Source organism: Elaeis guineensis, chromosome 16 (genome assembly GCF_000442705.2).
Source record: "Elaeis guineensis isolate ETL-2024a chromosome 16, EG11, whole genome shotgun sequence".
NCBI classification, from domain to species: domain Eukaryota; kingdom Viridiplantae; phylum Streptophyta; class Magnoliopsida; order Arecales; family Arecaceae; genus Elaeis; species Elaeis guineensis.
Window position 1 is genome coordinate 42,004,523 of NC_026008.2, and position 16,252 is coordinate 42,020,774.

The 16,252-nt window shown below is 39.2% G+C and overlaps 2 protein-coding genes across 5 annotated transcripts in view; both read right to left on the bottom strand.

Annotated features, from left to right (window-relative positions):
- LOC105058957 (plastid division protein CDP1, chloroplastic) overlaps positions 1 to 3,953 on the bottom strand; it is a 12,479-nt gene extending 8,526 nt beyond the window's left edge. Inside the window, exons 1-5 of one of the 3 annotated variants that reach the window (XM_029260241.2) lie at positions 3,373 to 3,953; positions 1,914 to 2,027; positions 1,679 to 1,816; positions 196 to 300; positions 1 to 73 (exon numbers count right to left, since the gene is read on the bottom strand). The exon at positions 1 to 73 is cut by the window's left edge and continues 50 nt beyond it. In XM_029260241.2, coding sequence (XP_029116074.1) covers positions 1 to 73; positions 196 to 300; positions 1,679 to 1,816; positions 1,914 to 2,027; positions 3,373 to 3,651 — 709 coding nt within the window. In that variant the 5' untranslated portion in view covers positions 3,652 to 3,953. Of the gene's footprint in view, positions 74 to 195; positions 301 to 696; positions 746 to 1,678; positions 1,817 to 1,913; positions 2,028 to 3,372 lie in introns of those variants that run through there. The other 2 variants (XM_010942047.3, XM_073249857.1) reach the window with 2 other exon arrangements.
- Positions 3,954 to 5,331: 1,378 nt separating this feature from the next.
- Positions 5,332 to 14,409, bottom strand: LOC105058958 (lysine-specific demethylase JMJ27). Of its 2 annotated transcripts, XM_073249745.1 has the most exons (15): positions 13,808 to 14,315; positions 13,292 to 13,501; positions 13,066 to 13,196; positions 12,502 to 12,601; positions 12,273 to 12,405; positions 12,126 to 12,189; positions 10,692 to 11,463; positions 9,436 to 9,765; positions 8,637 to 8,928; positions 7,213 to 8,516; positions 7,055 to 7,127; positions 6,849 to 6,934; positions 6,620 to 6,739; positions 6,402 to 6,472; positions 5,669 to 5,886 (listed from the first exon to the last, which is right to left on the bottom strand). In XM_073249745.1, exons 1-15 carry the CDS (start codon positions 14,165 to 14,167, stop codon positions 5,817 to 5,819), a joined length of 4,116 nt encoding a protein of 1,371 aa, XP_073105846.1. In that variant the 5' UTR covers positions 14,168 to 14,315; the 3' UTR covers positions 5,669 to 5,816. The 2 variants fall into 2 exon arrangements, with proteins under 2 accessions (XP_010940350.1, XP_073105846.1); XM_010942048.4 differs by having other exon boundaries at positions 5,332 to 5,886; positions 7,213 to 8,928; positions 13,808 to 14,409.
- Positions 14,410 to 16,252: the final 1,843 nt, after the last annotated feature.

Here is a 16,252-nt window from a genome sequence, read left to right on the forward strand (position 1 = left end):
ATTGAGCACGAGCAAGAGCTTCAAATCCTTCAGATACTTTATTTTTCTCAAAACCAGTCTTTGCAATTGAGCACTTCAAAGAAAAATATTCCAACAGTGAGAAGAAAATTGAAAGAGAGATGAATAAATATTATATGATTAAAAAGCAACGTTTTTTTCCTAAAAAGAAAAAAAAAAAAAAGAGCACGCCATTACTTCAGCCAGTGCCATGGAGAGAAGCAAATCATGAACATATGGTTTAGCATCTGGAAGTTTCAGAGCTGCTCGACCAATATCCAGCACCAGTTTTTCCTGTCCCACCTGCATTAAAGAATTAGTCTTCTGTCACCTCCAATTTATTTAGGCTATACCACATAAATAACTAAGCCTGGCAAATTTATACCAGAGTTCTGGCAAGTGGATTTCGACAAAGACTAAGAATCATAGTCCATGTATCAGTATAACATAATATCCTGCCTTAGAGGGTACTTTTCTTGAAGAAGAATCAATGTGCATGGCAACATTCAAACCTTCTTTGAGGTTCAGAACATATATATTCAAGCTTTGAATCCTATAACAGCCCACGATCATCAATACAAATAATTGCAATCATCAATACAAATAATTGCAATCGTGTTATTGTATTCATGCATATACAATTGCCTTTTTTAAGTTAAACAGGTCTCAAGCCAGGACAAATTTGAGGAAGTATGTTACCGCTTGATCTGCTTCAGCTGACACGAAGCATGCGAAAACTATATGCATCCTGTGGAATACAACAAAAAGGGACAGAAACCAAGCATATCTAAATTAGGAGAACAGGTAAATGGGAATAAGTGCACTATCAGATGAAAGATTTCCTTCCTCACTGGTAACTCGGAGTTCATCACATTTGCATACTTGTAGCAAATTTGACCAACCAAGCTAGAAGATCAACCTAAAATTTAGTCAAGCTTAGACCAGGAAGTTGGTACTTATTAATAAATTAACCTTCTGATCAAATGGAGAGGAATTATAAGTGGTATGCGAGAAGCTAATCGATTAATAGCTGCAAGATGGTTTTTCAATTATTGATTTTTCTTACATAAAAATAGAAATCAAATTGTGACCAAATCAACGCAAGAATTTTTTAAAACTTTAGGTGGCAAATGGGCAACCGGGGGGCTGCCTGGTCCCTAGGGGTTAAGCAATTGCACAGGTGGGTATCTAAACCTAGAAGGATGGTTATAACCCAACAAATGAAACATGGCATATAAAATAGTGTTATCACTAGGAACTATTAACTTGCAACAGCAATGAGAATTCATAAATCAATCCCATCCTCCATATTCAAACATGATGTAAAATGCTAAAGGGGCACCTAGGGAGACCATCTAGGCGGCCATCTTTTTATAAGACATTGCCAATATGGTGGATCTAAACTCAGCTACTATCTTTCATAATAATTTAGCAGACCCTTGTTTAGCTAATGAACTTATTAAATGACCTACACCTGAAAGTTAAACCTCTTTTCTAGATGAATGCATCAGCATGTTACCATGAAAAGGAGCATTTAGAACATTATATCAACTTCTTCGAGAACGGGAAAAAGTTCACAATTATTCAGATCTAGACATGTTGTCTTCTTCTGGTTTAAACATGTTGCATGATGATTTAAATTTAAAAAAAAATTACATTCGACAAATTTTTGCAAGAATACCTCTTGTAGAAGGCACAGGGCGCCAGGCAGCCAATTCCAAGGAATACGAAGATTAGATTTTGGTGGAACCTTTTCCTTTATGTTGCCAGCATACTCTGGCTCAAAAAGAAGTTTATCCCGCACATCCATCAAGAGATCCTATGAATAAGCAATAGAGAACATCAAGACTTACATATTTGAAATTCCTAGAAAGGACAATGTATTATTAATAGAAGAATAATACAAATTAAGATACCTGCCGGGAAACAATGACATCTGCTGTGTATCCCTCTTCAATCTCTGAACTCTTCAGCTCCATTGCAGCTTTAACAATCTCATCCTTTTCAGCTTTCTCAGGTATACCAAGAATCTGCAAAATCATTCAGAAGGCAGCTATCATGATACAGAAGATAATGTGTTAAAGAAATTACGATTCCGTTATTGGTCATAGCACAGGTAACTGTGCACCATCTTCTTGGGATGCCCACAAATAAATTCAGCAAAAGGATATATGATTCAGCTAAAGATAGTATATCAAAGAGCTTATTAGTTGCTCATGTTAACAAAGAATAGCAGCTTTTGGGCTGAGTTTATTGAGAGTTTATTTATCTCCTTTGGTGGCACAGTCACATTCACAAATTAGGTACCAGGTAAACTTTTTAAATTGCTTGATAGATGGATTAAAAGTGTTGCATCTATGAATAGTATTTTTCTAGGGTTTATAACAGATTTTTTTCTTGTTAGTTGTAAGTTGTTTCCATATATAACTAGAAATTGTTTATCTTTTCTCTGAAAACTTAGCTGGGATGATCTCAATTGAACAGGATTGCTTATGGGCATGGATTTTCTTGACCTGGTCGTATTCAGGTCAGGTTCGGAGCTGAGAACATCTCAACCTAACCCAAATTTGAACCAAAAAAAAAAACTGACCCATATCAACCTCTTAAATAAGTCTCTTCCTGGACCAATATTAAAGTATTTAACTTAACGAAGAGAACACTCATCTCTTTAACACACACTTCATCTTGTTTCCTCCTGCAAACAAAAATTCACACCACCTCATTTCTCAAACAGCTCTTCCCTAGCATACAAGGTTACAGCAAACAATTTAAGAATTAGCAACACACTTGTTTCCCAAATTAAAGTTATCACCCTTCTTATTCTTCCCAACTTTTTACATTTTCTTTGTCAATTGTAGTGTCGTTGCATGATTATCCTTGCAGAAATGAGACTAAGAAAGCTGAAGATAAGGAATCAAAATTATCACAGTAATTACGGTATCAGAAGTCCAGGGTCCACTGATTGGTACTTATAATTTATTCAGTCATTCAGGACATACAACTTTAATCGGATTATTTTGTTTGATATGCCACAAGCCAAATTAAAAGCACAAGGAAAATACATCACAAAGAGTACATGGTCTTAAATTGTAACTTACAATGCCTCATTCTTGGCAATGAAGCACCCAAAAGGAGCTCCATGGGGGAATCATCCCAGAAGATTTCGATCAACTAATAAATCATAAAGTGCGAGGGTGATAATGGAACCTCAGGTTACTCATGGATGAAAATATCCGAATCAAGTAAATCAAAAGGCACTGAAAATCTCATTTTGCTGCTAACCAATTATACAGTACCAAATTTCTTCACCCAGAAAAAAGAAATCAACACATGCAATGGCAATAATATTCCACGTACATATATTAACCTCCTCACCTGATAACAAGTGACGGGAATCTCAACTCCCGATCGAGCCTGGCCATTTTCAACAGCCGGCACCTCCGTCACCTTCACGCTCGCCCGCCCGGAGGCCTCCCTTCGGACCGAACGGGATCTCGCCTCCAGAGAAACCTCGTTGGGAACTCCGCTATTCCCCTTACAAGCAACCGAGGCCACGCCGGCCAAAGTCAAAACCCTCCGCCTCCCCTCCAGACCGCCATTCCCAAAGCCAGGGCCCGGCAAGGGCAAGCCGAGCACCAGACGAGCCAATGCCATGCGCAGAACGAAACCCTAATCACCTTTCCTTCCCCCTCTTCTCCCTCATTCCCATGGAAAACATCGATCTAGCTAAGGGGAATGGTTATAAATCCATGGCGAGGTTTAGGGCTAGGGTTTCCTTTCCTTCATTGTCGGCCAAAATTTGGAGATACCGACATGACGAAGAGTGGAGAAGGAAAGGCCACGGTGGGAGCGAAAAGAGGACAAAAAGAGGAGGAACGGAAGCCGTCAGTCTGAAGCCTCGATAGGTTTTGGGGTGGAGAGAGAGAGAGAGAGAGAGAGAGAGGAGTGTAACGGAAAAAAAGACAGCCTAGGGAAAAGAAAGCGGATTGCTTTCCATTTTATAATTGTTAATTTTTTTTTTACTTTTTCCCATTTTCTGACGAACTGACGGATCAGACGGCCACGATCCTTTCATCAGGAAAGGCTCTAAAGAACCAGAACCCGGCTAATGCGCGGCTCGCGTAAGAAAATTTATAACGGGCATAGTACCAATTAACTGGGGTCAAAAAAAAGGAACTCAAATATAAAATTTATTATATCCTAATAGATAAGATTATATAGAATTTTTATCCCTTCCATGGATAAAAGCAATATGAAACCTACGTTACCATAAAAATTTATGTTACCACGAGGACAAGAAGGAAAGCTAAATTGCAAAGAAAAATATGATCAAATTGGTGCTTCATAACATAATCCGTCAATCAATTGCAACGACCAGAGAAAAGTCGCCAATCTTATAATGCCATATAGCATGCCGGTGATGCAAAACATTGTAACAGGACTTGGATGTGAACAATTTCTATTTTAAAATGCTAGTTTTTTTCCGAATATTATGGCTGATGGAGGCTATAGTATCAAAACCTCAGATGATACATAGTAAATTGGGACTAATTATTTATTCGCAAATTGATTTTAGTATTAACTCATCAGATAAAATGGAAGCAAGATAGCAAAAATGAAAATTTTAAATTTAGGCTGATAAATTGAATTGGTAATCAGCACAGGCAATAATTGTTTTTCCTGTTTGAGAAAAATGCTAATATTTTTAAAGAAAGCTTGGTTAGGATAAAATAATTTAAATGCCAATCAACATTCGGCCAAGGTAACAAAAAACGGCTCTCTTGCAATAATAAAAACAGCATTTGCTGATGACTCTAGAGAATTTCTGAACGTGTCGCATGTCCAGGGATCAGGGCTCAAGGTTTCTGAAGAGCTCAACTGCACCTCACAGTGAGACAGCATAAATAATTATCATGGCTCATATAGCTTCCTCACGGTTTAGAAAGGGGCAAAGGTCTCTTTTGCTACTCACCAGGGGATACAACACTTTAAAGCAACTCTTTATAAATCCCTTGAGCACCTTCAGAATGGGCAACACTGAAGCATATTCACACATCAACCTCAGTCAGGTTCTTTCTGAGGTACTAAAGCATATACAAACATCAAAAGTAAAATATGTTCTTTCTAATTTTTTTCAAATGTCCTTCGAATGCTTAACCAGTTAATTTGCTTGAGCACATCACGACATAAGTCAGACGCCATAGTCCACTGCAACTGAAAGAGAGACATTTGCTTGAGGCCTAGACATGGCTACTTTCCTTCACCACCTTGCTGATAGCAAAAGCAAAAACAGTTTGTACTTCATGGAATATCACCAAATTTAAAGAATGATCCTTCAGAGAGTCAAAATAAAAGTTGGCATAATATAACTTCAAAATAGAATGAGATGATCTCCGTTTGACAACTGTCCAAAATGATGTATCCCAATAAAAATATCCACAGAAGACCTATGGATGGTAGATCCAAAATTTACAAAGGTAATTTCATACAAGGAGCTCTATAGAAAGCCTCTACCTCTGTCATACAACAGCAATATGTGGCATGTGCCAAAACAACAGACTGAGATTTCAGACTCTACCAAAGAAGCAGTACCAATGGCGGGGATACGGCTATCTCAGTTTAATTAACAATATCCGTATACTGCTGTGCGGTCTATGCCCTTTCCAGAATGATGAATCAAAATCGGGTAAAATGTTCTACGGTTAGCCATAAGTATCAGAAGATGAAGTTGACAACGGCTGAGATGACTTCTAATTCTTTGACAATGATGCAGTTGGGTGCCTGATATACTGTGGCGGATCTGTTCCCATCATTGGTTTCTATTCATCTTCAGATTCTACCAAAGGTTCTTCAGATTCTGCCATAGGTTCTTCAGAATCAGCCTTTGACCTGATACAACACACAACATAGTGAATTATAGGTTTTGAGACTTCATGATATTTCCAATTATTCCTTTGAGGCCGGCCCAAAATGCTACAGGTGCGATGCTCATAAAGAGCCATCACTGGTCAAGATTTTCTAAACCAACATTTGATTGATTAAAGCATTGCACCATGATGTGGTTAGCTTGGTCATGTTCGAGATCCAAATGAACCACAAATTAGTCACGATTGGACATCTATGCAAGTTATGGAATAGATTCACAGGAAGAATCGACTACATCTCAGACACAAAAAGTATCAGGAATTCTATATAAATTATAGGTGCATTTAATCAAACCAATACCAAGAATGCTCCAAAGTAGATAATCATGTAAGAGAAGACAAGAGGCAACAAAAACTCAACAGCTGAACTATTCTCAACACCACAACTATTCACGGGGTTTAAACTAAAGCAGAAAAAACAAAGGATGGTTTCAGAATCACCTTGGTTTAAAAGGAAGAAGCAGGATATTAAAAACTCACCTTGATTTAAAATTATAGTCTTTTAATTCCTTTACAACATGGTTGAACGCATGAAGAGCCATTTTTTTCACCTGGATAATGTTCAATAAAAATTGAAACAATTACAGGAATTTGAACAAAGTCTTCAAAAAGCTTGACAGAAAAAAAAAATCTTACAAAAGAAATCATGAAAAAGCACAAATATGAACTTTTAGGGATGAAAAACATGGCTAGCAAACCTCTAACTTATCCTCCTTAGCCCTGTGCTCTTCTGGAAGTACACGAAATTCTTCTGTTAATCGAATGCACTCACGGACATTTTCAGGAGACACAAAGTCCAGTGCAACCTTTATGCATGACTGTTAAGGAGAAAACAAAGCTGAATGCCAGTTACCAGTGATGCAAGTATAAACCCTTGATATTATTCAGGATAAATAGAGTTGTTATGTGAATAAAAGAGAAGCATACCTTTAGATTTCTGACTTGATGAGGACATCCAGCTGGGATAAAGACAGCCTCACCAAGCTTTTGCTCGAATGTCCACGGCTCAATTCCTAAATGAACACATCCAAGATTATTAGGTCTAAATACCTTCAATTATAGTAATCTAAATGCATGACAGAAAACCAACAAGGCTTTCATTTGTATCCAGAATTGATGTAAGATTAACTAACCATATTCATTCTTAAGCTTCCTTTTGTGCTCCAAGGTTAGATAGAAAGACTGGTCATGAATAGGATGTATCACCTACAACAAAAAGTGAACTTATTTATGATGCGAACAAGATGAAATGCTCCACAATATGATCCTGTACATATTGTCTTGTTGTTACCTGTTCAATTGGAGAACAGTGGACATGCCTGAACTCTCTAACATGTTTTCTAAGATATTCCTGGAGCTTTGTAACATCTTCTCTTCGAAAAATGTCCCACAAAGCACCACCTTCTGGCTGCTTTTGCTCTTTTTGCTCTATACTGTCACCCAATACAGCACGTTGTTGCACTCTCTCTTTATCTTCCTTCGCCGCTGCCTTGCTTTTAAAATCTGAAACTTCCCCTACTCCACAACCATCAGGATCTTTTGTGGCTTCCGTGTTTACGGCAATAGAATCAAGTTCTCTCCTCATTCGTTGACCAGAAAATGCAGCCTTACTCCCCCTCTCTCTCTTCCTACTTCTAATTTTTGTTCTCTCATTTGGCCCTTCAGAAACTTTACGATTGCCACCCTCAGCTTGTATCACCACATCATTACCAGATTTGTCTTCTGGTAAGACATTAGGAGAATGCATTACAACTTCTCCCTCATTCTGAATTTTCCCTGAAGTTCGACCAGGCATTACCTTGCCCAGCTTCTTTATAATGCCAGCAGGTCTGCCTCTCTTCTGACCTTGTTTTGTCTCAACCACAAGCATTTCATCATCATCCTTAACAGCTGCATTGCATATTTCATTATTTTCAATTTTAATGGAAGTCTGACTAGCATTATCTCCTTGATTGACTCCTTGAGAACAAGACACTCTATTGCTTTCAGTTGTAACCGGATAAAGAGGATGATTGCCCCCATTTTGGCAATTTGCACTACCTGCTTCCACTTCGACACCAGTATTCTTATCAGATACTTCCTTCCTGACTCCTTTTCCAGAAGTTACCACAGATATTGGCTGAGACTGACCAATTTCCTTCAAGGAGGATTGAGATATTGGACATTCTCCATGAGCAATGGCACATGACTGAATATCAAACAAATTGGATGTGGATTTAATTACAGATGGATCTTCGGTGTTAGCTTTAACAGGCACTTTTAGATCATCACTGAGTACGCCACAATGCTGGATTTCATTTTGGCAAACATTTCCTTGACCCATCTGTTGACTTTCAAGAGCTGCTTCTTCATTCAAATTACAAGAGACCACTTGACCCACTTTCTTCTCTTCTACCTCACCAGCTGATGCATGCAACTCAATGGGTTCCATGACAGACTTATTAATAGATAGCTTTGGACAAATTCCATCAGCTACTTGACTATCATCTTCAGTTCTCTGACATTCTTTCACATCTTCATTCTGAGCACACTGATGGTCATTTGAGGAACAACCATTTTGTCCCTCTTCTTCATCACATGTTACACTTTTTTCAGCTTCAAAATCAGAAAAGACTGCATCAGCATCTTTCTTAACATGTATTGCATCCCCAAATTTAACATCTGACTTTTTCACATGAGGTTCAGCTATAGATAGAGAATCTATTTTTTCCTCACCAATGCAATCATCACGTATCATATTGTTTGCTTGCACAGGAAGGTCATTTTCTATATTTGACGTTTGCATGGAGCGCTTTGGCCCAGCAGTTAAGGTGATGTTTGAATTATCATCAAGTGGCTTCATTGCAGATTTCCCTGAAGAGAGTGATGCAGCCTCTTCTGGATCTGTCTGTACGGTATCAATCTTTTCTCTTAAATCTTGATTTCTGTGTTTCTTTTTCAACTTCTGTATCCTGGAAAGCTGATAATCAGAAAGGGTTACCTCTGCTGTATGTGTCAACACGTTCACCTGGGTAAAAAATCGCATAACGGGCATCAAAGATATTTCCTGATTAAAATAGAGTGATATGCTAAAAGACCTGCTTAAAAAAAATCTAGGACATAGGGTTTGTGAGGAATGCTAGTGGAAAACATTAAGCTAATATGATGCTAGAGATCAACATATGAGAGCCAAAACAGTGATCACCAAAAAATGATAGTTAAAACTAACAGATGTTTCTTCGTTTAGTTTTTAACCTCCTTTCCTGTTAAGGAAAAAAAATGGTAAATGTTATGCTGCAGGAGGATAACCAGTTTAGGGGATACCAATCATTAAAGCCAGTGATGCTAATGAATCATCAAATGCTCTGAAATTGGATTTCAAGACTATTGTGCAAATCAAGTAGGCTAGAAATGTATGGATTCAGATCATTCAGAATCCCAAATCTCAGTTATCAACATTAGGTCACTTATATCAACTAAAGAAAATCAAAGCCACAAACACACATGACATCAGTTCTTGCAACAAAATACATACCGCATCAGACATATCACAGTGAAGCTTTGTCACAGAATCACCCCTGCCTAACTCTTCAGCAAGACCATAAGCAATATATGTTTTGGGCCCCAGATCTGGCTTTAGAACATCCTTAGGCAGCTTCACTGCAAGATTTAGAGGACCGTACCTAGGATCTGTATATTCTGGGAATGGCAAAGCAGTTATAAACTCAGCACCATGGCGCGGTAACCGCTCCCCAAAGGCACTGGCTGGAGGCCAATCCTTAAGTTTTAGCATCTCAGGCCATTGATTGTCATGATTTCGACCCTCAGTATATCCTCTGAAAAACTGATGAATGTTTATCTCAACCTACAACATATACGATATGCATCAGAGAGTATCAATTTAAATAGCCTGCATAAAACACCAGCATGCAATCAGCTGGCTCACCAATATATTCTGTCATTCAACTGACAAAAAGTTACAAAGGATGACTAATAAAAAGAGGGTGAGTCTTGGCATGACAGCACTGTTGCTCCATTGTATGGATGTCATGGGTTTGAAACACAGAAACAGACTCTTCACACGCAAGCATAAGGCTGCATACACCTGACCCCCCCAAGACACCACAATGGCAGGAGCATTGTGCACTGGGCAGCCTTTTTTAATGACAAAAAAGAATCACAGCAAACAGTCAAGGAATACAAAGAACTCAAAAAAATAGATATAGGTAATGCCTACTTACATAATGTTTCATTAGATAGGCAATTTTATCCTATGCAAAAAATGAAGAACCAAGGAACAGACATTTCTCAAGCAACCGCATATCTGAAAAAGTTTCTTCATGGATTCTTCATGGCAACAGGTGCATGAAACATTCCTTCAGAAATCTAAACATTTATTAGGATTTAAATTTAAATTAAGGTTTAACTGTCATTGACAAAATATTTATCCACTGATCAAAATATACTTCACCAATCAGTTGATTTTAAAATTGTAGCAAAGTTTTAGCTTCTGCTTAACACAAGGAAACAAATCTAATTCAACCAAGAATGAATTAACAACCTGCATATGATTAAGATTTTTTGGAAAATTCTGTCAGTCAATATGCAGAGGAAAGAAAATGTACACACAGACATGCACAGTTCCACAACATTTTAACAAGATAACCATGCAATGTTCCACACACATGCATGCACACATGCAGACACACGCATACATGTATATGCATTCAACAAAATTATTTTACAAACATTTCTTAAAATCAAAAATATGTATGAGATATCAAAACTAACCTCGCACCAATCCAAACAATCGATTGCCTTTACTGCCAGCTGCTCCAATGCAATCTTAGAATTTGTCTTCTCTCTTAATGCACGCCACATAACCATTGGCTCCCAGCTCAGGCCAGAAGTGAGCTCAAGCACATCTCGCACAATCACTGGCTCCCCTTTTACCCAATGGTTTTGGAAGTGCTGTAGTTCCCCCTGTTGAATATCTCTAGCAGTTGGACAGTACAAGTAGTTATCATCAGAATTTTGCCTACAAGCTGCTTTCCGCAACATATCACTCCCAGGCTTAATATGGCCAGATGCTGTGAAACAGGAGCACTGACCGGACATGCCCCCAAATTTCACAAACTTATTGCTTGTAGTGATTGCATCAGCTTTCTCCTCTAACTCACAGAGCAACTTTTCCAGAAACATGCACTTCAGCTCCAAAAGGGAGTCGCCACAGCCCCCAATCGCCTTTGGAGGGCAAGGAATGCTGCCATCACTATTTGCTTTCCATTCTCTCATATGAGTTGCGTGATCAGTGGAGATAGCAATATGACTGTCTAAAGAACTCTCTTGAGTTTTTTTCCCATTAGCTCGACCTTTATTCATACAACGAGGAGATCCCCCATGCACATAACCTTTACCCCTGTCTTGATATGGCAAAATTACTGTGCCATCGCCACCAGGTATGCGACCTTCACGAAGCTCCCGGCAGCAACCAAGGCATAAGTCATATGAACAGCTAGGGCAGCTTCTGTGAAAATCAACAATCGAGGTTCTGCAATTGTCGCTGCTCCAAAATAATTTCAGAAATCAGGTTTTTAAAAAGCTTAACCACATCACATGCAGAGCCTATTATTTATGAAGGGCAAGGTTTCCATCACAGCCAAGATATCAGTGAGCATAGCATCGGACACTGACCAATATGATACAACTGATATCTCAGATGAGATTTCCTATCCATCTTTTGCAATCTTCAATTAGCATTTAATGTAAATGCTTCAGGGGAATATGTCATTTACATGGAAAGTTCTTCGGGCCCACCAACAGATGGCTCAGCACCTCAGAATTTAACCTCCCCCCTTGTATCGCACAAATTCCTGGGAATCACACCAATCCCCTCATGCTACGTGGCAGGAAGAACTTTTTGTGCCCAGGAAACAGGCACCCCTTAACATTACTCATTTTTACCTATTAAACATTAAAATTCATGCATAAGAACAATAGGTAATCTTGAATTAACTATATTGGCCAATATTTCAATATCTAGGTTCCTATAACATCAGCCAAGATCTTCAAACATCTCGGTCCTCTTGCATTTTCCCAAGCTTTCCATTTTTGACCAAGATAGACCACAATCTCAGTTCCAATCAGCAATGACCACCCAACAAGACAGCCAAGATATCTGGTTAAAAAAAAGAGAAAAAAACTGGATCAGGGAAAGAATTTTACCAGTATACACGTTCATCCTTTTGACATTTAGCTCTTTTTATCTTCAGGTCGGTCAACATAAAACCTGATTAAGCGGCAGGGGACAAAGATCAGATTGAAAAGAACAAATGGAAAAGTATGTGGCTTGAAGTCCTATGCCAGTTATACCTTGGATCTTGGCCTCAATTTCCTTCTCTGCCATCTGTTCCTGGCGTAGTTCTTTCAACCATGGAAGCAATAAGCGAACAATATAACAATAGTATTCCACTCTGTCATCTTTCTTAACCTTCTTTTCAGGAGGCTACAGTCAAAATGGAGAATGTGTTATCAGATACAATTACATACGCAGAGAACTGAACATAACAATGATAAAGAATACCAAATACCAAAAGCAGACCTCAGGAACTCCTTTCATACGTAAGCATGCCTTGCAATTACAGTTGTTGCGGCAAACTGGGCATTTTCTTGAAAAATCAGCCTCTGATAAATGAGGATACCTAATAACAATCACAAAGGAAAATGCATAAAAATAATTCAACCCTATCAATACCAGATATGTAATTTCAAGCTTGAAAGATTCACTATTATGCAATGAAACGCAAAATGACTGGACCCAAACAAATACCTAGCAGCTAACTCTGTGCAGTCTTGTAAACAATCAAAACCACACAAGACAATTTAGAAGCATAGAAACTAGAAAGTATTTTCTTAATGATGCTTTACAGATTTCTACAATTCAACCCTATCAGAAAGAAAGTACGATTAGAGTTCTCAGAAATAGATGAAACAATTTCTCTTAAAAAAAATGATGACACGCAGAATAATAAAAAAGCGGTAGGGAAATAAGGAGTTCTTTACAAAATTGGGACCGAAGAAAACTTTAAAAGTTAAAACCTAATACAAAAACCTGCCAAGAAGAATGTAAAAAATAGGAAGAAAGGAGAAAAGAATCTTCACTCACCAACGAGTCATGCACGGCACACAAAAGCGTTTCTTTTTGCAGTTTGAACACCATACCACCCTTCCCTTATCATTCCTCTGACACTGGTGGCACATTAGGGCATCTTCTCCTGTCAGCTTCCTTTTAGAACCCTAAAACACAGAGGTACAGATACATAAATTAATCGCATTCAATCGAGCAGAAGAGATAGAGTAGTCCATCCCACCAAGCTAGAGAGAACTGTCACCTCAGGCTTTCTCTCAGGACCTGAAACCTCGTCAGAATTCCTCGTAACCCTAGCAAAAGAAGAGGGTCCAGCTTCCAAATCCTCCTTCTCGGCCTTCTTATCCTCCTTCTTAGCATCTCTCCCCTTTCTACCCTTCTTCTTCTTCAAATGCTTTCTCTTCCGCTTCCTCCCCACCTTCAAAATGTCTTCGCATTCGTCTTCTTCGTCGCTCTAATGCCAATAACAACATCGCTCGTTATTTAAAAAAAAAAAAAACAATTTTTATACGAGAAAACGGTAGATGAATCGAGAGAAAATGCAAGAAATTGCTCCTCGCCATCTCCAGACACAAAAAAAGGTAAGAAAAGAAAATTCAAATTTTTCCACAAGAAAGCAATAGAAAAACCTCGAAATGTGCAACGAATCGCTGCTCAACTTCGCCAGAGCCGAAAAAGATAAAGAGAGCAAACGAAAAACAAAAAAGATCGAATTTTGCTAAGAAACACCAAGAAAAAATGAAGGAAAATCACTCCTGACCTTGGCGCGACCGTCCTCCTCCTCTTCCTCATCGCTTCCGGGCTCGTCCACCACCATCGGCTTCACCGGCCTCCTCTTCCTCATCTGAATATCCCTCACGGCGAACATTTCCCCCAGACTAGCCGCCGGCGGCCTGAACGTCCGATCATCACTCCTCTTCCTCCGCTGGCTCCGGGAACCCCCGCCTCCCCCCACAGGCGACGAAACCCTAACCCTACTTCTCTTGACCTGCTGCTCGTAGTGAGCTTCGCAGAAGCTCACGCCCTCCTTCTTCCAGTTCTTGCACCGCCACGACTTGCCGTCGCTCCGGCTGCACCGCTGCTCCTCCGGCGGCGTCTCCGCCCGCTTCCCTCCCGCCATCTTGTCCCCCAAAACCCGGTTCTCACGCCCGACAGACCCGGATTTTAAAACCCGCTCGTCCCGCCAAAGACGACAGACCTGTGGAAGTCGAAGGGAAACGAAAGGTCCACTCCCCGTTCGCAGGAGAAAGAGAGGAAGAGTCGAAGAAGGCGAAACAAGGATGGGAGAAGAGAATAATAAAAGGCTAGTCTTGAAAGGGCCTCTACCGACTCGATCCAGGGAAACGATTCTATCGCGAAACGTGTGATTAATGATAATGGCTGGCGTTACGGGGGTCCATCCGGCGTTGGGGTTGTACCTTTTGCGCGAAAGAATGATCGATCTTCTTTCGCCACGTCCTCCGTTGCATCGCGCCTTGCACGAATTTTAAAGCGGTCGATATATTTTTCTCCCTCAAGCTGCAGAGATCTGGAAGCGGCCATCGCGCGATGCAACGGTTGAGGTCACGGAAGAACGAAAGATACCGCGGGAGGGGGTTATCGTGCGCCGGGGACGCGTGGCGGTGGCGTGGAGATGCGCGGCGGAGGGGAGTGGGAAGGCGAAGGATAGAGGACGCCGCCCGCGGGATGTGGAGGCGTGCATCTTGCTTTTGTTATGTTCAGCAGCGCGAGAACCAGCAGTGCTCGGTGCTCCTGCCAGTTTCGGGCGACGCCCGGCCCACCCGTTTTGTGATTCCAAGAACTCAGACAGGCCAATCTGAGCCCAGCTCAGGGAAAGTATCTTCTGGAGCCTCTCTTGACGGGATCTCGTCCAACATTTCCACTTATATATATATATATATATATATATGGCATGTTAGATAAATTCTGTCTCTATAATTAGCTTCAAAAAACGAGTTGTCTATGTTACCAAAAAAAAAGAATAAGGATTACAGACAGAAGTGAAGAGAGGAAAAAAAAAAAAAAAAGGTGTCTGGAGGATTTTGACTATTCATATGCTTTGTCAAACATGCATTATGATTTATAATTTAGATTAGTGTTGATCAGGTAGAATGCATCACATTGACTTCTCTCACAGATTAATGAGCACGTGGAGGGAGATATAAGTCGGGACTCCTTAAGTTCAAACATGGAGTACCATTGTAAAATTGCTTGTAAAGATTGCGTCTTAAGTAATAAAGTGGCAATCACTTATGCAACAACCAAGCAATTCGAGCACTATGATGGTGGAGATAATTGTATGCAATAAAGATATTTAAATAATGCCTATAAAAGATACAAAGATATATTGGCAAAGGCCTCATTCATCCAAGGTTATAAAAATCAGAAATATTTCTCTGCTAAGCATCACCACCTTGTGCACAAACGTAATCCAAACCCTAGATAATGGAGGTCCGGCTTGCTTTTGATTTATACATGCCAATACATCAATCAAATATCTCTTAACAACTGCAGGTTCAATATGCTCTTGGATATTATCATTTTGTTCTGACTACAATTTTTCATAGTGGACATCAAATATTGCTGAAAAATTATGTCTAGAATAATGTATCTTTTTTTACGATAGTAATATATAGTTTTTTCTCTTTATATAAAAATTTAAAGACCGATAAAGACTAAAATAACCTAAAATCTATAAAAATTAAAAATCAAATCTGTTTTTTCCTTCTTTTAACTTGTTTCCACTAAAATCTAATAGTATACTTTATAATAAAGCATCGAGCTCATGAAACCTAGCCTATCTATTTCAATGTCACACACTAGAACTATTTAGTAGACAAAGGTCAACCTTGCATACCATGCAGTCATAACATCCAAGATGGACAAAATAACAATAAAAATCATGCCATAAATACATGTAGATCTAGAAGTGTTTAGGTCAAAATAATTGAAGGAGAGGAAGGAGAAAAAGCTTAGTACTCTATATTTGTGAAGCATTATTCCAACCGTACAACTTTCGAGTGCGCCTTGTTCGTTATAAAGGATCCAAAAGCCCAATATGATTTGGAGAAAAATTAGTAACTTAGATTCGGTACCAAAAGCAAGCAATGTTGGACCGAATAAGTTGATTTACTTAAACCTGATTTGGATTAAACTATAACATACTCAAGTTAGAAAAGTTTGCTCCATGGTAATTGAAAAATAA

Excerpts from the sequence above, each read along its gene's own strand:
- LOC105058958 (XM_010942048.4), bottom strand. The coding sequence starts at position 14,167 with ATGGCGGGAGGGAAGCGGGCGGAGACGCCGCCGGAGGAGCAGCGGTGC. Across the intron at positions 12,406-12,501 it reads GTATGAAAGGAGTTCCTGAG|CCTCCTGAAAAGAAGGTTAA; the intron begins GTCTGCTTTTGG and ends TTTTGACTGTAG. Across the intron at positions 8,929-9,435 it reads ACTGTGATATGTCTGATGCG|GTGAACGTGTTGACACATAC; the intron begins GTATGTATTTTG and ends TTTTTTACCCAG.